Source organism: Hoplias malabaricus, chromosome X2 (genome assembly GCF_029633855.1).
Source record: "Hoplias malabaricus isolate fHopMal1 chromosome X2, fHopMal1.hap1, whole genome shotgun sequence".
Lineage (NCBI taxonomy): Eukaryota > Metazoa > Chordata > Actinopteri > Characiformes > Erythrinidae > Hoplias > Hoplias malabaricus.
Window position 1 is genome coordinate 47,486,031 of NC_089819.1, and position 23,558 is coordinate 47,509,588.

General features: G+C 36.6%; 1 protein-coding gene across 8 annotated transcripts; it reads right to left on the minus strand.

The window, feature by feature from the left end:
* Positions 1 to 554: 554 nt before the first annotated feature.
* LOC136676646 (transcription factor PU.1-like) lies at positions 555 to 13,187 on the minus strand. 8 transcript variants are annotated; one of them, XM_066653777.1, is made up of 6 exons: positions 12,825 to 13,187; positions 11,932 to 12,006; positions 11,727 to 11,811; positions 10,128 to 10,321; positions 4,958 to 5,126; positions 555 to 2,524 (listed from the first exon to the last, which is right to left on the minus strand). In XM_066653777.1, exons 1-6 carry the CDS (start codon positions 12,864 to 12,866, stop codon positions 2,211 to 2,213), a joined length of 879 nt encoding a protein of 292 aa, XP_066509874.1. In that variant the 5' UTR covers positions 12,867 to 13,187; the 3' UTR covers positions 555 to 2,210. The 8 variants fall into 8 exon arrangements, with proteins under 8 accessions (XP_066509874.1, XP_066509872.1, XP_066509871.1 ...); XM_066653775.1 differs by having other exon boundaries at positions 10,128 to 10,369; XM_066653774.1 differs by having other exon boundaries at positions 10,128 to 10,369; positions 11,727 to 11,814.
* Positions 13,188 to 23,558: the final 10,371 nt, after the last annotated feature.

The following is a 23,558-nucleotide window of genomic DNA, read 5'->3' on the forward strand; positions in this document are numbered from 1 at the left end:
CTATTATTAATAATTATAATAATAATAATAAAAAAATAACAAAGCTCTTGTTGTTAAAAGCACTTTTTGTAAATTGAAGAATCAAGTCTGATATTAATTCTGCAATATAATGAGTAGTGAGTCAATAAATATTGTAATATTAGAAACTATGTTGTTCTTAGTTTTTTTAAGTTAAGAGCTGAAGAACTCTTTACTGACAGATGGAGCCAGTGAGTCAAACTGTAGTGAAGAATGATGTGCAGTGAATAAACAGTGGTTAAAAAGAGCTTGTTTGAGTTTTATAGCTGGGATTGGATTATGTTCCTCTAATCATTTCCACAGTTAGCCCATAATAAAAGTATATTTCATTTGGGTTTTACCGCTCTGATGTCAAGATTTCAACTTCAAACCACCGCCATCTATTCTCTCAGGATCAGGATTTAATTGTCAGCTCATTTAAAAGCCTTCAAGTGTCTATTTGCAGCTTTTTTCACAAAACCTGGTGATTTCCTTCTGCAGATTTTAATAACAATCTATTTAGCAATCAGTGAAATGTATGAAGTCTCTCACTCACTGCTCACACATACAGCTTAAAGGGACCACCACTATATAGAACAATACTAAAAGGCCACTTACTGATTAAAGAAACTAAATGTATATTGAGTTTTACACAGTTAACCATGAATAATCTCTATAATGAATAAGTTGACATTCTAAAACCAGTTCCTACCAAAATAAAAATAACGGTAAAATATGATATCGAAACATCTCCAAAAATACATATAAAATAAAATGACAAAAATGCACAAAAACCTTAATTAATTGTAGCTTTATAAAGTAAGTCCTGGTTTTTGATTCCATTTACTGTCATGAGTGACAAAAATCACCTGAAGTACATTCATAGGGTTTCTGTCAAAGATTTGGCGCACCTGGTCAAAGACTTTTTTGTTGATTTTCTAAATAAAAATGCATACACCGATTACAGAGAGCATAATTATGCACTTTTTAATAAATTACTGTTTATTTGCTGGACTGGGGGAAACAATTTTCACTCAGAAAAACAACAAAACATGGTTTTACCAGGGGTGTCCAAATGTTTTCTTACAAATATGAATGTGATTCATCAAAGCAAGGTTGCTACTTCTGCTTACAACACAGCTCTTATATTTAACTTTTATAAGGACTTCACTTTTAATGATAAGGGGTTCATTGGTTCCAGAAAGATCTTTTTAATGTCTTTTGAAAACTTTGTTTTATGGAAAACCTATTGAATCTTTAAAAGACCAATATCATGGAAATGAAACGTTCATTTACTGTCCATGCCTCAGCCCATACAGAGTGTATAGTACCTAGAAACCGGCCAATTCCTCCTAGCTTTTTTGAATGAGACACAATACAAAGTTGTTTTTCATAACAGAGCTCATTTACATACATCCTTTTTGATGTCTTAAAGGCAATATACCAAAATAGCAATACGGCATAAAGAAATGTTGGAAAATGGTCAAAACACATTAGGTTTGATTTTTGGAACATATAACCACACAAATGTTAGTGGAAATCTGGGGAAGAATTGAATGAAGGGAAGAATATAGAAAATAGGCTCTTTGAGTACCGTCTGGAGTTGTTTTTCCTGAAATCGGACCAGCCAGGAACCATTTAGTGAACTGTATTTTTAAGTGATGGTGAGAAAAGCACCCTTGCTTGGAGGGTAAAAACAGAGACTAAAAGTCACCAGTGTGTGCTGGCTAGGCGAGACAAGAGCCGTATTTTCCACACAGCGTGAGCCTGTGTCATTTGTTTTCACTTCTGCTTTTGTATTTTTGTGATTTTTTTTTCCCCTCCCATCATGCTCAGCGCCGAGGTTTAACAACTGCCCCTCCTTGAGAACTTTTGGGTTTAAATTCATCATAACTAAATATGATCACATTAATATATTAGTTTCTTACATTTGTTTTCCACCTCTACCCGTTATACTGTACTGTTTTGTAAATGGCAAAACATGAAATGTTTTATGGAATAGACTTCTGTTTTGTTGGGTATAAGTCCATAGACAATAGTTCATTTCATTAATGCAAAGGTGAATAATATAAAATGGAATGTCAAGGAAAACACACATAAAGTCCGAAAGAGGCAACTCTGCTGAATAGGAAGAGATAATCTTTCATGCACCAAGTCTCTGTCTTCTTTCTATCTTTCTTCCTTTCTCGCTACCTTTCTCTTAATTTTTCTTTTTACATGTACAGCTTCCTCTCTAGATGGCTCTTTCCCAGCACCTCACCACTGAACTGGTAGGTGAGCTTCTTCTTGATCTTTTTGACCTCTCCAGTCTTGCCGTAATTTCTCAGGGCCCTGGCCATCTTCTGGTATGTCATCTTCTTGCGATTGCCCTTTTGAATGCCCCAGCGGTTGGCCAGAGCCTCTTTGTGTTTGGATGAGAACTGGAAAGTTCCCTTTTCTCTGTCCACCCACCAGATGCTGTCCTTCATGTCCCCATTTCGCAGAAGGTCCAGCAGGAACTGATACAGGCGAATCTTCTTCTTGTTTCCTAGGTGAAAAAAGAGACAAACAGATAAACAGAGAAAAAGTCAATGGCCCAGTCTTTTATTGGATGGGGGGATGGGATTCTGTCAAGAAATATGGGACAGTCCGTGTCTAACCGGTCTGTGTAAGAGTATATTGTTTAGTAGAGGTCAAAGCCCATTATAGAGTTGTTTTTTGGAAACGTGACCTTTTACAGAAAGTTCCTTGTTATTCTGTTGGCCTGATTAAAGGGAAATTTAGGGGAAGCCAGATATTGTTTGTGTGTTAAATATGACATTTATTAAAAGAAGTGGCTTCGTCTGTATTTTCTGACTACAAATACTTCATGAGGTTGTTTTTCACAAACTAAAATAATTCACTTTAAATAAACATAACACAGAAAGCACACGCATGAAACGGTATTCATTTGAATTCCATTGGTCACATTAGTGACCGTAAAAAAGTTATTTTCTTTGTAGCTCTAAATATGTTCCTGAAAAATATATCAATGCATTTCCGTCAAATATATAAATAAGAAAGTGTCTCAATGAAATATGTGCAGTGTCACATGTTTAGAGTAAACTGTCGCATGACCAGAACTGTTTATGCACTGGTTGCACCACAAGAAGTAGAGTAAAGAGGGGACAATTGTTTTTGAAACATTAAACCTTTAAAGTGTGTAGTGTGGATATATGCCTTTACATTTACTCAACTTTGTTTAGTGTGGTCATGGGATGGGCAAACGTCGCTGGCAACAATAGTAACTGGTGGGATAACACAGTGCATCTAAATATACACCTATACACATATATAGCTTTTTCTACCGAACTTTATACACTGTTTTTTCTTTTAGCTTCACTTTGAGTCAAATTCTACATACGTTGGATTCAAGTGACCATCTAGACAAGGCATGCAGAATTGCAGTTATCTCTGGATCAGACTTGGAGTAAGAGGGGGAGACCAGCCAGGCTGTTACATGCATATTCTGAACTTATGTACACAGTTTTCTCCCACAGTCCAAAAACACACAATGGTAGGTGGATTGGGGACTCAAAAGTGTCCAAAGGTGTGAATGAATTTGTGAGTGTGTATCGCCCTGCAAAGGACTGGCGTCCCCTCCAGGGTGTGTTCCCTCCTGTAGGCTCTAGACCCACTGTGACCCTGAACTCAATAAGGGTTACAGACAATTAACTAATTAACTAACTAATTAATTAATTAATATTTCAATACATGTTGGACAAAGGAAACAATGTTAATGTTTGATGTTTTATTATCTTTGCTTTCAGTATTCATAAGGGTTTTCAATGTGTGAAAGAGTCACTGTAGAATATAATAGAGCATTCTTGTGGAAATGCTGGGGTCTGATAATGAGAAAGTTTTAAATGTGATATGAACTAAGCTAGATATACAAGATAGTACATGACTGCATAGGACAAATATGTTAAATGCATATGCACCATATCATCGCACCAGTCACAATTGTAAGCAATCATAAAACAAACAATTTCACATTTTTTTTCAAATATGTAAAAAAAAAACAAATAAGTGATGACTTTTTTTCAAAGGGTTAATGACATATAAATTGGATAGTTTTTAAATGGGTTGGGATTAAATGGGTTAAATACATGTAATCTGCAAACATGACCTCCCATCCTGATTTGTTTTGGGCAAATCAAATAAAAACAGCTTTCCCTTTAGCCTTAGTGTTGATGATCAACCACATTCATTTCTTTACTTTTGCACTAGACGCTAAAGGCTAATGTGAAGGAAACATCATGTACACAATAGGTCCAAAACTTTAAAGCCATCTCTTATAATGTGTGATATTCACAGCTTTCGCATTCAGCCATGCTCACCTAGTCTGAATAGTCGCCAAAAAAATCTCTAACCAATTGAAAGGAATGCTCTCAAAGAGTTGCACATGAGCCTATGGTCACCATGTCTAATGCCAAACATTCACTTTGGTTAGGTTAGGGAGGAGTTATCTTATCACCCAACATCAGAACCTGACCTCTCTAATCATGCAAGCAGTTTGCATTGACACTAAATGCTGGTACATCATTCAGTTTTATGGCACCCAAGCTCTGGAATTCTTTACCACAATGTCTTAGCCACTGCTCTTTTCTGCTTTTAAATCTCAGCTAAAGACCTACCTCTTCTCTCAGTACTTCTGCACTCCTCTGCAGGTATAAGTGTCTTGTTTTTCTTTCTTTCTTTATTCATTATTTGTCTCCTTGTGTAAAGTAACCTTGGGTATTAGAAAGGCGCTCTATAAATGTAACTTAATAATAATAATAATATTAATTAATAGTTTGTAATAGCAAGATTATATTTACATTAGCCTTATAACTCCAGTTCAAGAATATACCAGCAAACATACCTTAAAGGATGAATACTTTGAGTATATATAAGTAAATGTAATACTGGGGCAAAGCTACAGTGAAATAAAAGAAAATACCATGTTCTACTCCAGTTGTGGAGCTGATATGGTCCCTCATACACTCTTCATCAGACACCTCCAGTGGTGGGCTTCGGCTGCCTGGGTCATCATCATCTGAACTCCGTAGGAGAGGAGAGGGCTGGACATTGTGTGGGTAACACACAGATGGCCGGGGCAAATATGTCATCTGTAGAGCAACAACAGTCTCTTTACTTTAGGGAAGTCATAAGAAACACTCAAGATTTTGTATACCCTTCATCCAAGTTAATTTTTTGAAACTGGGTAAATTTTCTGCTTCTCAATATCCTGGGCACCTTCGGTGATGTTGAGCTCTGGGCCCAGTCCAAGAACACCAGCAGGTTCTTTGTTTAATGTGCAAATGTTTTCCCCTTATCTTAAATTGTGTTCACAGTTTTCACAATTTCACTCAAACAGCTACATTAAGACCCAAAGTATAGAGTTGTCTTTTCACAGTGAAAGCTTGATTTTCTCCTGTTTTTTGAGATGAAGGCTTTGAAAGTCCATCCAGTGACAATTATTGTTTTTACTTTATTAACATATTTTAGTTTATATGCTAGAAAACGTATCATGATCAAAATAAGTAGTCAAAACACCATAAATGGGCATTTCTGCTTTGAAACTGCATTGTTCCTCTGTCACAAACAATATCAAACTGCAGGCGAACAGTGGAGGGGTGTGTGGATATAGACAGGGACCCATTTCATATTCATAGATCTACACATGCTGAATGATGATGAAGAGGCAATCTAAGCCATCTGTAACGCATGAAGGTTTTTGTTTCTTGAACATAAGTACTTATAAATATGTAATTTTGATGAACAGGTGGAGTATTTAGGGATTATATCAATGACCATAGGATGACTTCAAGTAATGTTTATGTGAAGAGGACAGCTGTGATGGGCTACAAGGTTCCACATATTTGTTAAAATTCCTATTTTAAGTAAATGAAGAGCTATGACTTTTGCACTACACTGTATAATGTGTGAAATTTGACTCATCCTCACAGGAGTTTGAGTCAGTGTGGTACAAATAGGCCAAAACCCAGGCCTATTTCAACAGGTGGCTAGGCTATATTATTTCAAGATATCTTAGGCATGCTAAACAGCAAAAAGAGGAAGTTTATCTGTTACCACTGTATACCACTGAGGAGGAGTATGGTGCTGTCAACACTATTTCAGTGTAAGTCACTGTGGTCCATAGATATTATCTTGTATCAGTTCCATTTAAAATGGTGAGAATGACATTTGGCCAGAGGTTTAACAGGAGAAAAAAATAAATTAATCAAGAACACAGGGCTAATTTTGAAATGAGCACAAATTCAAAGTGACAGATGTCACAAGACATTATAAACAGTCACATTGTTTAAATGTCTGCTTGTGTCATTTCATGCAGAGCGTTGGAGGACACACTTCCACATGACGGGATGGCCAGCTCAGAAACAAAGGTCATTAAGATGATGAAACGAACTTGTTTTATATGCAAGTTCAGCTGAATGAATTTTGTGTGGTTTCCTCAGCTTCTGCATCACCAAATAAAGAGCTGCATCTAGTTATTGACACCAAAGCATGAGAGAGAACAGCTGCAACACTGGGAACACATGGTTTTAGACTCAAGATCAGGTTTAAATTTAGTTTATACATCTGTAACTCCGATTTAAGGTACGGTGGCCTGTATTCATCATATACGTAACAGACTACTGTTTAGGTTACTGGGATATAAACATGTTCATTCAACGTGGTTACAAAACATGTGACTTGCTCAGAGGTGTCCAAACCTTTTTCGAAATAATTGCACTGCAAACAAACTTAACAACAATTTCACAGTAGCGCCTACATTACAAATGTAACCACGGGTGATGTATTTACAAGGATTTTTAATCATAGCCAAATAGACCATAATTTTTGCAATTTCATTCAGTCCTTTGTTGATGCAGCATATAATAATAATAATTTAAAAAATAATAATAAAAAGAAATAAACTGCTCAGTTCACATTTATCTGGTTTACAGCTGATCCACTATAAATAACAGCAAAGCCCCACCACATACAATACTGTAAACCACAGTGAGTGAAGATCAGATAAGGCCAACAGAAGAATATTATTTCCAGGCTAAAAGTATGTGTGCAGGAGCTGTGGAGGAGGCAGTAAATCAGCCACTCAGACAGCTCTCTTCCCTCCAGCCTGTCCATGGCTTCACACAGAGGAAAAGCACTCTTTTCGATTGGCCTTTACTGTGGTTAGTGTCTGAGAAACAAGTCCAGCCAGACACAAAGGATTCAATCACAGCCTCGCTCTAATCTGCTTCCCATTCTCATCTACAGAATGCTCTCACATTGTTTTTTGTACATAATTTCTTACTTGTATTTCATGTTTCCTGGAAGTTATCACAGTCAAGACAACACGCCTAGACAACATTCTACCCCCATGTATTCCATTTACACTGTCCAAATTTAACGATGGACAGATTAAGAGAAAGAGTCTGAAATATGTTGAAATTAAATCCTCTTACATTAACATTTGGGAGAAGTAATAAACATCAAATGACAAATTAATTTCTCACCATTATATTTTGATATTTTGCAGATGTAGAATATAAAATGCTTCTCAAAAAACATTGGTGTTAACCATAGCACATCCCTGGTATTTTTTGTATCGGTACAGATCTCTCCAAGCAAAGCATATTATGAAAATAAAGCAAATTCATGAACAAAAGAAATGTTTTGGACACAAACTTTGAGTTTTGAGTTATGTAAAAGACACTAACTGTGTGGATGTATTTTAAGTGAACACAACAAATTGGATGGGGTACATAGAAAAAGTATCATTTTAGCAAAAAGTAGAACACCTTCCAGAAACAAATATTTTGGTTTATTTCATATTTGCATGCCTCTTTGGAGTTGTATTAGCTCATTAAGAGTGAAAATTAAATGCCTGAACTCTAATTTATAAGGAAGAATCTGAATAACAAATTCAATTATATCAAATTACAGTGATATTAGCTGTTTCAAAGCATGAATGGTTGAATGGGATTCGGATTAGAAATCAGTCATTTAAAAATTGCATCACATCAATTCTCACGGGATTTCAGCACAAACTGTGTGTCCGGGTGTGTGTATGTGATCGATTATGTATTTGTTCTATGTTTTTTTGTTAATATCATCACTGCTGAAGCAAACCCTTATCTCCCTTGTTTTTGCTTCATGCCCACTGTTAAAATTTCAGTATGTGAGCCTTGATAGAAATCTTTCTAATTATTTGCTTCTTTCATTAAAACGTTTCTGTTGTCTCTCGTTACCGTTCTAATGATACAAAGTAACAGTATGCTAGTCTTTTGTGCATTTATGCATCTGTGGATGTCCAGTCCCTTCTGTGAGAGTCTGTGCTTGTTTGTGTTAATGTGTACATGTCTAGGCACATGTCTGTGCAGTGGTTGTCCCTGTGTTGATGGCATCTCTGAGTGTGTTTGTCTGTATCTGTTTGTTTGTGTCACACTGCAGATCGTTGTGTATATGTGTTTATGCTTGTGCTAGTGCTTTGTGCATTTCTGGCTGTCTAAGCCCATCTGTGATGCATACGTGCGTTTATATGCTTGGATTTTGTGAATCCCTGAGTGTTCAAGCCTATCTGTGTGTGTGTGTGAATGTGTGTGTCACAATTTAAAGCGTTTGTGTGTGTAAGTGGGCAGGGCCTGCGTTGTGGCGGTTGGTGAGTGTGCAGGTTGCTGCTGTGGTGACGGTGGTGAGGACTGGTCAGGATAAGGCTGAGTTGAGAAACAGTTTGCATGCAGATGCGCTCTCTGAGCTCCAGCAAAAGCAAGGGAAATTTTGCACATAATAACATTGAAACATTAACTGTACACTAAAGCAGATAAGGAAGAAATAATATCAGTTCTTTAAGTAGACCGAAAGACCTAACTCCTTGAACAATGCCATACTCAAAAACGTTTCACAAAAAGTCAAAAACATTAGTCATTTTATGTGAATGTTAAGTGAGCATTTCTACTAATCTATGTACTATATAACAATCATTTCGTTTAAAGCATAATCTCTAGCCAATGAAATTCCAACCAATCAAATTAAAGGACAATCCCTCCACTGCTTAAAATATTACTGGTATGGTTCTTGACTTGGACACACTATTCTGGAATAGTCCTTATACAGATAACCAATGAAAGGCCCTTCCAGAATCCAAAACTGGTTCTTCTATGACAGAGGTCTTCAATCTACAGCCTGCTTTGATTTGACCAGCCCCATTAACTATGGCAGCATGTTGTCTGGCCAAGGGCATAGAGCTGGATAGAGATGATATGGACATGTCTCTAAACCAATCCAGCGACTACTGAATTGTTCCTGGCAATAATTTTGGATGAAATACAATACAAATATCCTTCAGTGTCTAGTCAATATTTTTGGTACAAACAATTACGATCTCGTCCTCTACTCCGAGTCCCAAATCTCGAACCCATGCCTTTCCTCCCTAAAATGTGAGAGGCTGTGGCTGTAAGGAGACAAAGCCCTGTAAACATGTGGCTGCGTGAGAGACGCCATTCACATTGTGTCTCGTATTGGGACAGTGCCACCAGCTACAATGGTGTTTTAGGGCCACTTCAATCCAGCTCTTTTATAAATGCAATATATATATATGCGTTGTTCAGCGAGACCTTTTTTTCAAGGCGATGCATTCATACACATATACCGTAAAACCCAATGTAGATGCACAAGCAGAATGAAGTGCCATCCAATACTCCACAGTGACTTTACATTTTCGAAATAACATGACTTTAATCTCGAAATAAAAACGTCTTTAACTTCAAAACATTTATGACTTTATGACATGGTATATATTTTTCTTTCTACATGTTTTCCTCTCTGGTTGCAGTCCGGACACCCAAAAGATTAAAAACTGTCAGCTGGCCCTTTGTTTAAAAAGTTTTAGGACCCCTGATTCAAATAAATTAAATGCCCTTAATACTATGTGAAAACATTCCAAATAAATAAGTGAAGAGGAATAGTCTAAAATTATTTAGATCTTTTTACATCACCTTATATTACAGTGCATAAAAAAGCGGTTACAGATAATGAATGAATTAATGAATATTACAGTGCAGTAAAATGTTTTATAAATGTTTGTTGTCTGATCTTTCATCCTATCACTATTAAAATCTCACCTGTGTAGGGGACAGGGCCAGGTGGGGTCCAGCCAAACTGGGGTCCAAGAAGTGGCTGGACTCCATGTCGGTGAAGCGATGGACACTTGGTGGGTGAATCTGTGGCACACTCTGCAGCTCTGTGAAATGGCTCTCGGGCAGATTCTCAAAGTCTCCCGTGTGGACATGATGAGAGTTATACTCCCAGTTATGATCTGGACAAAGGTGGCCAAACGAAGGGTCAGCAATCGCCACCTTAGACTCTGTCACAAGTAAACCAATGTAGTTGGCATTAGACTGTTAGTAAAACCATGGATGGTGTTTCAGATGTCCATTTCAGATTTGTTAAAAATGCTATGTACTCTTTTTCTTTCTTTTTTCACTACAACCACCAGGACTATGTGTTGTTCACAGTTTCCTGTTCACACCCCCATTTCCTTCAGCAGTTTTAGTGAATAGCATTAAACCTGCAGTTTGTTTTTGCTGCCTTTTCCATCAGATGAATGGAATATCCCAGTTTTTCATTTTGTCACATAGTACACTACTTTTTACTTTGAGTCAGGTGTTTACATTAAAGCACATACAGAATTGCAATAGTAATATTTTCATTGTGCATAGATCTAATAACTAGATAATATACATATAATGAATATATATGTTACAAGAAAATATTTGTATGAATTACTGTCAATGGAATAACCTGTATGTATCCTACATTTAGTTAGTAAGGCTAGCAAAAGACAAAATGTTAAAATGTGTCAAATTAGACATTCCTAAAATTACCTTGTAAATAATTCTGAATAATTAGCTATGGCATATATACAAGAGCAAAACATAAAAGCTTAGCTTATTTAAGTTAAGCAATACAAAGTTATTCTTCACTGATAATTATATTGTGTGTGAAGCTTTATTAGAACTATTATGGCCCAGAAATAGTTTCAGAACAGGCAGAGAGACAAACTGCAAAATATTGTTTTCATTATTGTCACATGCCATTAGCATTTCTCAGATTATATGAAGAGGTAGAGGAGTTATGTTTTCACTTTTCTTTTGCTACCACAATACAGAAATTCATGTGGCTTTCAGAACAGCAATGCTAAATGCTAATGTATACCAAAAATCACCTTGTCATATGACCCCTGCACTTAACTAGCAGCTGTTCCTTCTTTTACCGCCCCATCTCTACGTTGTTATGCTTTTTATTTATTCATTTTTACCCCAATTGATATTTTTGTGGCCTAGATAGTCTCTTTTAGTTTGTAGGCCCTGGGGGATATTTGCCGTTCTACGTCTGTAGTTTTCTTGCCTGTTAAAATGAGGCATCTGTTTCCTGCTTTGTGTCGGGTCACTTGCCTGGTTCCACTCGCTAGCTCTACTAACACCCCCTTGTGAGGTTTATTCCCAGCTGCCCTGGGTGTGATTCTGAGCCGTTAGTTCATTCTACCGAAGATGGTGTTAATAAAGGGCCTCTAAGTGTGTCAGACACTCAACTGTTTTGGTAAGGGTTCAATCTGTTTGAAAATGTGAACACTTTGTAATTTCAGCAATGGTGTATGACAAAAAGAGCACTAAACAGCAGCAGTATACAGAGCCAATTCAATAAAAACGCCAGCATCTCACCACTTTGGCCTTCTCCATCGATTATGTACTGGTATTCCATCGGGGGTCGATAGATTTCCTGTTCATAGATCATTTCCTCCGTGGGCTGCTAGGTGAATTGTAAACACACAGTTTGACCCATTAGAATAAGTAAACAATAAACAACAAAACCAAAGTTCAATGCATAAATATATGAATGCAGTATACGGTATGAGAAAAGCCTCACATCTTTGTTTACAAGTGCCCAGTAATCTTTAAATTCAGATGGTGTTTGTGACATCCAGCCAGTCCGGGTTATTTTCTATTACACATAGAGATTAGATTTTAGTGATTCAGTAAATTTTTGAGAACAATTGAACTCGTAGAATATAATTATTGTTACACAGAAACACCTCTGAGGTTATATTAGATGTCACCATATAATCAGTCAAATTTGTCCATGTATTTTGTTAATTATTACTTTTGACATGTTAATCATAATGATTGACACATTTAACTTGACTAACAATTGAACTGGTCAGTGCTAGTATTTATACAAAAAAAACCTCATGTCATCACTGTCAGAACAAAAACTTAATTTCATTTACATTATTTGGCATAATTAAAAATTGCTAAGGATGCAAAACTGTAATGATCAATAGAATAACAGAAAAATCCTATTCAAAGTCAGTAAGGTTTTGTCTTTTTCCTGTGAAGTTGATATTTTAGAGATGCATTATTTTGTCCTGATAGTGATGTGTAAATATTAGTCTACAGTTGGCAGTCAAATAACATGATCATCTAAAAACACTTGTGTAATTAAATGTAAATAGAATTATACTTATTTTCATTACTGATGCTAAATTAGCTACTATTATTTAGTGGTAAATGCTAGCAACAAAATAAAACAAAAATGATGCCATCCATGATGCATTTCCATTTCTATAGTACTGTCTGATTTGCAGGTGAAATATGAATAAGTATGACTGAAAAACTGACACATCTACTAACTTGAGGCCAGTGCCGATAACCTGTAACCTTGCTGGTTGTTCGGTGACTAGGTGTTCACATTTACGAGCAAGATACAAATGTTTACTACAAATAAAATTGCACAAATATATAGAAATGGGGAATACTCACAGGTGGGATGATGTACCCCTCCATTCTGTACGAAGGCAACATGGAGTCTTCTCCGTTTGGCTCACTCTACCTCTTTGCGCTAACCCTTTCTCAATGGCTTTCAAAACTGTCCCCAAGCCATTGCACAACTCTAAATTTCCTCTTACCAAATGAAACCAAAGATCTCACACACTCAAGCATACGCACACACCTTATCCAGCGGGGGCCACACAGTTATCTCCCAAGGCCCCGAAAAGAAAGTGGCTACAGATACAAGTGCAAGTGGCACGTTAGCCTAAACAGCAAGCGTGACCAAAAGGATCGGGCTTTCTGTTTGTTACTTCTTTATTTTTGGGTACGAGTGTGTGTGAGTGTGTTGCTGCTGGTTCCTGATTTTCGGGTGATGTCAGGTGGGGATTATAACTACTCAGATAGAACAGACGCAAAGTTGTCACCTCCCCCAATAGCCAATCAGATCTCAGCCAACCCGTTTCTTTCTGTCCACCTCCATACTGCCTGCCATTCCGCAGGCTTTAATTGGTGCCACTTTAGAAGACTTTGGGGCTCCTCTAATTTCTGTGTTTTTTGCCAATTCCCAAAAGGTTTTTACCTACAGACATGACAAATGCTTGAGATGATACAAATGACCAAGCCATTACAGTTTGCATTTTTGGAAACAAACAAAGATGCCTGTTAGAATAATTAAATTGATTTTTGTATATATTAGCCTACTGTTTTCCAATATACATAAAACATGGCCTTTACAAAATGCATGCCATATTTAACAATTGATCTTATTTTTTCAAAATATGTTGAGCACTGAAAATATATAAACTAAAAGAAATAAGAAAAGGTGTTAAACGTTTCACAGAAAAAGGCTATATAATTTTAATCTGAATGATTATTGGGTCTCAAGGACTGATGAGAATGACACAAAAAGTAGAGTGTAAATAAAAAATTTGAAACACTTTCCTATAACATGTGGTTAAATATAGCACCTGTCAACAGTCCTGCTTTTCCCCTATTTAAGAATCAACATCTTCTTTTAGCACTCCTGTTAATAGGATATTGTACACAAGGTTTACATACTTTGTTTTTTATTTAATTTTATAATTTGCATGTGAAGCCTTTTTAATTCATAGTACAACTGCAAATCTGAAATTAATAGAATTTGACTTGAAAATTAAGGTGCCAAAAATGTCATAGAATAAACACATTTGGCTCACAAGAAACTTTGCAATGGACGTTAATTTAGGGAACTATTTTTGGAAAATCAGTGAGAGTGAAACAGAATATCAAAATTAAATAACAACCATACCACTTTTAGTATCAATTTTGTCATTCCTCCTGATCCACAATATTTGCTGCTGATCAATTATATTCTGTAAGCATGTTGCATATTGCACATAAAAATAACACAACCCAGCCCCTGTGTGAATATGAAACATCTTTTTGAAAAACTTCCACACAATAGCATATAATATAATATAATATAATATAATATAATATAATATAATATAATACATGAGTGAATGCCTTCTTGATACCTCCCTCTGGTCAGCTTGATAGAGGCCCCAGTGTAGACTCTGGAGAGATTATATCTCCTGGCTGGCTGGCTGGGGATCTGCCCAGGAGGAGCTAGATTAAAACTCCAGTGGACAGAAATGCCAGAGTTTCCTTTCTCACTCTGTTGCCACCGCAAACCTGAAATAGATTAAGCGGAAAAAGTTGACAATGATGATGTTCTAAATTAATGTTTTTCAAGAACTATATATCCAACATAGCAACCATTTAGGAGCCATTCATTTTTAGACTTGGCTAATGTATATTGCACATTAGAGGAAACAAGCAATGGGCTTAATTAAACAAAAGTGATACTTCCTTTAAAATACCAATTTTCAAGCTCTATTTGATTTACTTGAGTTTTCACAAAAAGTGTACTTTCAGAAGATAATTCTCACTGGTGTCATGCTGGTTTCAAAACTCAGAGTGTATTGTGACTGCAGAGATAAGGTAAAGGGAGACTTGTATCTGTCGTAAGCTCCTCATGTTCCACTAAGACAATTGGGGGACAATACATACAGCAGTGACAATAGATAACACAGTGAAACTTGTCTTTTGTTACTATTTCTTATATTTCTTTACATCCAACACTAAAATGCATTTTGTTTAGCTGGAAATGGATTAAATTTTGCTCTAGAGGTTTTCTTATGATATGTAATTAAAAGCCCAGCATCAGACTAGGACTCAGGAAATATGGAAGTCAAAACAAGACTTAACTTCAGTTTCAGAGAGTGAACTGTAAGACAAATATTTGAAACAGTGCCTTTATGGTTCAGTACAGAGGGATTTACACACTGATAAGTGGGACTGTAGTTTAGAACACTGACATTCCAAAAAAGGTTTAATTCAGTTTAGGAATGGATAAGTATATATTAAAAAAACGTTGGCTAGATATATTTCATTCTGTAACCACTTATTCAATTCATGATCCCATAGCCAACTCCTCACAGAGAGCCACCCTAAAGTGGGGCTCAAATCTTCAACCCAACAATGTGGAGCTGTGTTTGAAACAAGACCTATTGTTAGATTTCAATTCATATAAATGTAATTTACAAAACTTTCAAAAATGTTGGAAAGCTGTGCTAAAATATAAATAAATGCAAAAGGCAGTGATGTTTATTTGAAATTATTTAAATTATTTAATTGATTACAAAAAATGAATTAATTATCTGTAACTGCTTCAGGGTCACAGTGTATCCAGAGACTACCTGGAATCACTGGGCACAAGGGACACACCCTGGAGAGGGGACCAGTCCTTCACATGGCACTGACAGTGACACTACCTGTTGCACCACCGTGCCGCCCAAACTTTTTATTTTATTTATTATTATTATTTTTATTTAATAATTTGCATTTAAAGCCAGCAATTTGGAACAGGGCATGTTTACCACTGTGTTGATTGGGGTATTCTTTCTGTAAACATTTGGGGACTTAGGAGACCAATTTATATAGTTTTAAAAGTAAAAAGTTTTCCCATTCTTGTTTGACACAGGATTTCAGCTTGTCAGCTTTTTGGGTTCTCTTTGTATTTTTGTGTTATAATGCACCAATTCATTCATTCATTCATTATCTGTACCTGCTTATCCAATTCAGCGTCACAGTGGGTCCAGAGCCTGCCTGGAATCATTGGGCGCAAGGCGGGAATACACCCTGGAGGGAGCACCAGTCCTTCACAGGGCAACATACACATTCACTCACACTTTTGAGTCACCAATCCACCTACTAACGTGTGTTTTTGGACTGTGGGAGGAAACCGGAGCACCCGGAGGAAACCCACGCAGACATGGGGAGAACACGCCAACTCCTCACAGACAGTCACCCGGAGCGGGAATCAAACCCACAACCTCCAGGTCCCTGGAGCTGTGTGACTGCGACACTACCTGCTGCACTACCTGCTGCCGCCCTTAATGCACCAATTGTTTGCAGGAAATGACAGGTCTAGTCTAGCTTAGCATGCTGATACTTTCTAAGGAGCCATGCTTTTTTGCAGAATGTGTATTGGCCTTGTCTTACTGAATTAAACAAGGCCTCAAACACATATATATCATTCAGCATTAACAGTGCTTTCACAAATGTGCAAGTTCTGTGCCATGTGCAATAACACATTCCCATACCATCACTGATGCTGGTTTTTAAATTGTGCTCTTATAACAAGCCAGATGGTTTCTCTCCTCTTTGGTCTGGAGGATGCAGCATCCAATGTTAAAATCAAAATAGAATATCAAATTTTCTTTCATCTATATGTGGGGTTTTTTTCATGACTCAGAAAATGTTCATCTTTCCTGTTCCTCTCTCTTGAAGATGAAACTACAGAATCTATGACAATCTATGTTAAATGATGACAGGAGCTATGAAGGTCTACCAGCTCCTGTACAGCTAAGCTAATACTTAAATTAATACTTTTTAAACTCAAATTGTAAACTTTTTTTGTGATTTTCAAAGTACAAATTAATTTAAAAAATTAAATATGCCAAGATTTTTTACACGTAGGAGTCTGAAAATAGGGGAAGACCGTAAATGTTATTCATTCTGAACGTGTGTGATTTTGTGAGATGAGTGAACTTTCCAGTTTTGCATATGAAAAAGTATGTGTCTCAGCATTCACGTCTGCATCACGAGCCAAGAAAATATGATGAGTGGTGAAAAACTCTGAATGTTAAGCAATGTTATAAACTAGCACACAAAAAGTATGAGAAATAAAGAATACATAATAAATAATAACAATAAATAAATAAATAAAACCAAGCCTCCTTATAGGTTAATTACAGGGAAATATGTTAAAAATGGTCTCTAAGGAAAGGCAGGACCTAGTGAATCCATCATGGATCAAATTCCTGCATGAAAATTTCATGCAGTTCTTCAGAATTCTCATTAATGACAATGATAGTTGTTTCAAACCCTCTGAGGCATAATTAATGTATAATACTGCTGTAGTTACAAAATAATGTATGTGAATTTCTGTCAGTTTCCATTTTTTGATGTTTTTGATTTTTGAAATCAGGTACCATTTAAATCTCTTTATTTTTGAATCAAAAGCATTATATTACATTGAGATTTAAGGATATTTAACTGCTCCTGTATAGTTGCATGTTTGGAGAGGTTTTGTTGCAGAGGTTAAATCTGACAAAGAATAAAATGATAATCCCATCAGAATGTGGCATTTTTCTTTTGATAGAATAAGTTATTATTTAAAGTGACAGAATATCAGTATTCATTTGGCCAGTACAATGCTTTACCTAAATATAAAGGTTTTAATTGTTTTAACAACTATTGTACTTGTTCTGTTTGGCCACATGTCAAGCTGCAGTAACCACAGGCTGCAGAAGCCACAGCTGCCTGCACAGCCGGACTGAATCTGATGACACTCACTGTTTTCCCGGAGTATTAATACACATTGTTACAGCCACTTCAGCAAGCTATTTCCCCCCACTGTTATTTCAGGAGGACCACAAAGATGACCAGTTTTTACATGAACCGCACAGGGCTTGGCTTTACGAAAATCAGCCATCCATATTGGAAGGTGATAAGCGGTCATTTCTTGCTATTCATTTTGTGAGTGCAGCATGTTTTATTTTGCCTCCACTGACAAGGAGCTTTCATTAGCATATACTGGATTAGGCGTTAGCCTATGTTTAGCACTGGTGCCCAAGGGCCTCCTACACAATCTTTCCTCATCAGCTTGCAGGCAGATTGTGTGGTTCTTACTTCATGGTCCCTGCTAAATAGTGTAGAAATGGCGCAATTGTGGGAAGACTTTCTTGCTTAAATGTGTATAGTCCTTGCTGCAGCACATTAGCTAAACCTCCTGTTTACCCCGTCAGTAGTCTGTGCTTGCTTAAACCAAAAGCAAAAGCAGCGTAACATAGCTATAGATTTGAAGTTGAATTCAGGGCTAAGTAAATATGTCTGTTTTTTTTTTTTCATTACAAACTTTCCACCATCTATAGGCAAGGCTAAAACCACCTTGCTTAAAAAAGACAAATTAGTCAATAAGGATTAAAACTTGTTTATCAGTAGAGACCATTACCTTTCTGAACTACACCTTTTGTTCCCATTGTCACAGGTGAGGTAAACCTTTAATTATAAGAACAAGCTAATAACTGTATGTCATTTCATACTACTAAAAATAGCTGATATAGATTTGAGAAATGGAATTCAGCCATAGATAAACCTTACGTATACATTCTTTTACATATAACAGTTTCTGTCTATAGACTATTGAAAATGATTTAAATTTATGATTATATACTTAAATGCCCAACAAATATTCTGTGATTATTGCTCATGTAAACTAATTTCATGTGAGCAAATTGTTCACTGTTATCCAAGCTGTCAAGTGATTAGAAACATTATATGGGCTAGATTACTAGAAATAGGTTCAATATAAATTCAATCCAATTAATGATTTATGACCTCTGACATGACTTTACACTGGCTTTTAGACCTAAAATATTCCATGTATGGAAGATCAGCTAAGGAGAGCTGTTTGTGAACGTGATGAAACATGAACGGCCTCAACAGTGTCCCTTATAGAAGGAGGGGTGGGGGGTGGGGGGAGCTACAAAGGGAAAGAAAAAAGACTTTCACTTCTCTGTTTGAATGAACAGCTAAATAAAGAGTTTTATTTTTTTTTCCTTTCTTTCCAGCTAAAAAATGACACAAGCCTCTTCTTAGATCTTGACAGATATGTTCAAGTTGGGCTTCAAACTTGACTTGAGCTTTTGTTACAGAAACACACATGGAAGTAGTTATTCTTTCAGATGAGATTCAGATATACAAATGTATGAACGGGGAACTACAGAACCTTTTGTCTTTATAAACAGAGCAACATGTTACCAATAATTTTTACTAAAATCTGCATTTTGCTTTTGCATGTCATCTTTGCTATCAGTTTCTTTAAAACCCGTGTGACTTGTCAAGGCCTTGTGTAGCTGCCTTTAATACAACTTGTTGCCTTCAGACAGAAGACTCACACGCAGGCCCACACAAAATAAAGCAGCCTACACTGTGTGTATGGGGGTAAAAAAAGCAGAAGTAGAGGACTCTCTTTCAGATTCACTTCCTGTAAGGGAATGACTTGCGAGTCTTTGCGCTGTAGCTTAGGACGGAGTAAGTGAAGCAAGCAATATAAATTCCTTACACCTGAAAGTATGTTCAGTTTTGTATCATTTGTAGAATGAAATGATAGCTATGAAATGATAACTGTCTTTTAATAAGTGCTAAAAATGAGTAAATGTTAAGTGTTAGCTACAAATGACCAAGTTTACATGTACGTCATTTGGGAGACACGTACCTAGACTACTGACTTATTAGTTTAGTCATTTTATAGAAGAATCTTGCCCAGCTATGTTATTGGTATAGTTTATTGGTATTCCTGTCAGAACTGCGAACTGAACTATAGTTTGTTGTTTTACAGGCTAGAATTGTTATAGCATTACAACTGTAATGTTCTAGAGCTCATGTGCAGCCATTCCAGAGCATCCCATTGGATTTAATGATTTTCTGTGGCGATTACATTAGCAGTGCATGCACAATTAAACACTTGTGTCCACAAATGCGTCATAAAATAGCAAACTTTTGGAACTATATTTACTTTATATGTTTGAGGATGAGGAGAAATTAAGGCTGAACATATATACATTACAGTTTTTTCCACAGGTTTAGACCTAAATGGCCAGACATGTTTAATACTAATACTAATAATATTGTACCTAGTTCCAAAACAAATTTAAAAAACACATTTCAAATGTAAATATGTTTAAATGTATATCAAATGACAATCTTAAACTATAACACAGACCATAAAATTATATTTTTTAAGTTGTAGATCTGTAGTCTTTTTTTTTTTATTCCAATTGTAATCAACACAGTTAATATGTCTACAAGCTAGTTTGTTTTTACAGCTGTTCTGATAGCTGTCATTCAGAAATCCCCTCCAGTAACCTGCCATCGATCAGCTTTCACTTAAACTCTTCAGTCATTTGAATAGCTGTCATGTGATAACTGTTTAAAAGTTAACTTGCCTAAGTGTAGCATTATGTTACATTTCCGATGTCTGTCAGAATGGGCCTCAAGATGTAGATTTGCTATGTCTTATGTAAGTGTGAAACACAGCTTTGTTTGCAGCTGTTTATTTTCACACTAGGTGCCTTCTTTACTGCCTTATGCTGTGTATATTGTTATATAAACAAACACTTTTTGCAAAAAAGTTGGGACATTTTATAAAAATGCAATAAAATTTGTATTTTGTTAATTCACTTGAACCTTGTTTAACAGACAAAATGAAAAGATTTTCAATGATGAACATTGTTAAATAAAAATTACATTTAAAAACAGATGCTAGGCCTGAAACACTCGACAAAGCTGCTACAGAAGACAATTTACTACTGGTTCACATCAACTTTTCTGTTACTTATACTTTTTAATCATTTGGGAATTGAAGATGCTAATTGTTACAATATTGCAAGTGGAATTTTCATTCATTCTAGTTATATACAGTCATGGCCGAATGTGTTGGCACCCCGCAAATTTTTCCAGAAAATGATGTATTCCTCCCAGAAAATATTGCAATTTCACATATTTTGTTATAGACATGTTTATTTACTTTGTGTGAAAAAATGTAAAATTGATATAATTTCATGCAAAACTCCAAAAACGGGCCGGACAACATTTTTGGCACCCTCATCTCGCTTTTTGACACTGGGCCCTACATTGCAACCCAGTATCCTTTGGTAATCTTCAGATTGCATGATGCCTTGCACACAGTCAAGGCACCCAGTGCTAGAGGCAGCAAAACAACCCAAACAATCTTTGAACCTCCACTGTATTTGATTGTATACACTGTGTCCTTTTTTTTGTAGGCCTTATTTCGTTTTTGGTAAACAGGAGAATGATGTGCTTTACCAAGAAACTGGTCTCATCCTTCCACAAGACGTTTTCCTGGAAGGATTTTGGCAAACATTTTGGCAAACTGAAGTCTAGCTTTTTCATGTCTCTGTGCCAGCAGTGAGGTCCTCCTTGGTCTCCTGCCATAGCATTTCATTTAATTCAAATGTCAACGGATAGTTTGCGATGACACTAATGCTCCCTGAGCCTGCAAGACAGCTTGAATTTCTTTGGAACTTGATTGGGGCTGCTTATCCACCATCCAGATTATCCTGCATTGCAACCTTTCATCAGTTTTTCTCTTATGTCCACGTCCAGGGAGATTAGCTACATTGCCAAGGATTGTAAACTTCTTGATTTTGTTGCACACCATGGACAACGGAATATCAAGATCTCTAGAGATGGATTTGTAACCTTGAGATTGTTGATATTTTTCCACAATTTTGGTTCTCAAGTCCAGACAGTTCTTTGCTCCTCTTCCTGTTCCCCATGCTTAGTGTCACACAGCCACACAGTGCAAAGATTAAGTCAACTTTTCAATCTTATATTGCCCACACCTGTTACTTGCCACAGGTGAGATTAAATGAGCATCACATGCTTGAAGCAAAGTTATTTACCCACGATTTTAAAAAAGGTGTTAAATTATATACATTTTGGCTTTTTTCTTTGTTTTCTGTGTTGTTCCAATACACACAAAGGAAATAAACATGTACATAACAAAACATTCATTCATTCATTCATTGTCTGTAACTGCTTATCCAGTACAGGGTCGCTGTGGGTCCGGAGCCTACCGGGATTGACTGGGCAAAAGGCAGGAACACACCCTGAAGGGGGCAGGTCACTCAGGTTATACACTATACACATTATGTCTACAAAGTGACTCTGTTGTAACCCGTGCAGGCCTGGCTTTTTCCGCTGAAATAGATATGGATCTCTTGAACAGCATTAAGTATAAGCCTTTGTACCTTCATATATATGCGGATCACTGATTCACCCACATGCCATCACAAAATGTTGACTTTTTCCTTCCTGGCCACATAGAATCTGATTTTTCCCAAAAGCAACCTGAAATGTGGATTTGTCTGTTAAAAAAAAAAAAAAAAACATTTGCACATCTCTCAATCCATCTCAGAGGATCCTTGGGCTCAGAAAACTCACTGGCATTAACATGTAAAATTAATATACAACTTCCTCTTTGTGTATCGTTGCTGTCCAATCAGAAACATAAAAGTTACTAGAGAATAGTAACTTTACAGGAGTATGGAAAACCTTCCTAAATATCAATGGAATTAATGTGAAAAATATTATATTTCAAGTAATTTTGGAGCATTTCTATTGGTCCATTCATCATGAAATTTCCAGAATGTGAAGGAAATGTGCTGTGTTCAAAAGATAAAATAAAAATTGACATAAATGGAGATACATGTGTTTGATTGGGCAGTGACAATATATAAGTTGGAGTGGCATCTGTTAATGCAACTGTGGACTGTGTTAAGTGTTTTAAAACCATATCACCTGAGAGCATGATTGTCAGGCTTTATCATCAGCAGATTCTGCCCTTGGTATTTACGCACTGAGATTTTCCCTGGCTCCCTGAATCTTTTTACACAATGGAGAGCACACGAGAGAGAGAGAGAGAGAGAGAGAGAGAGACACTGTGTTTTTTCTTCCTTTTTAACTTTTTATTTTTATATATTACCCAGAAAAGACATTACCACCCTCAGACATTTTATGTTCCACCTATTACCTTCCTATGATATTTATCTTGATACCTTTAGCTTCAGATGTTAGCCAGATGAAGCCTTGTGAACCACCTCTTTGAATGGCCTTTTTTTTTCTTTAGGTAAAGTCCCACAAACATTTCTGAAAGCACGAGAATACAAACAATGGGCTTTTTCATTATGGCATGAAGGGCCTACATTTTAACTATCGCCTGCACCACCAAAAGAGGCTTGAGGTTTAAGGAGGAAAGCCTACAGTAGCTAGACTGTGCTGTTTTGTTTGTGCGTGCGCTGTCTGTGGTCTGGGCTCTACCACGAGGTGTCAATGCGCTTTTCACACATCTGCCTGTGACCTGACAGTATGTGCAGCAGGCTCTGAGCTCACAGCTAAACTGTCACAGTGCTCCAGAGATGGAGTTAGCACCTAATGTCAAGCTTGATTGACGACTGCCAGCATTTACACGATGACCAGTGACTTTATGATTCAGGCATGTAGTGAGAAAAGAATAGCCTAACGAAGAGGACAGCCAAGCAGAACTCGCAAACAGCTTTATTATCAAGTTTTAATCTCAAACAATGGTTAAAA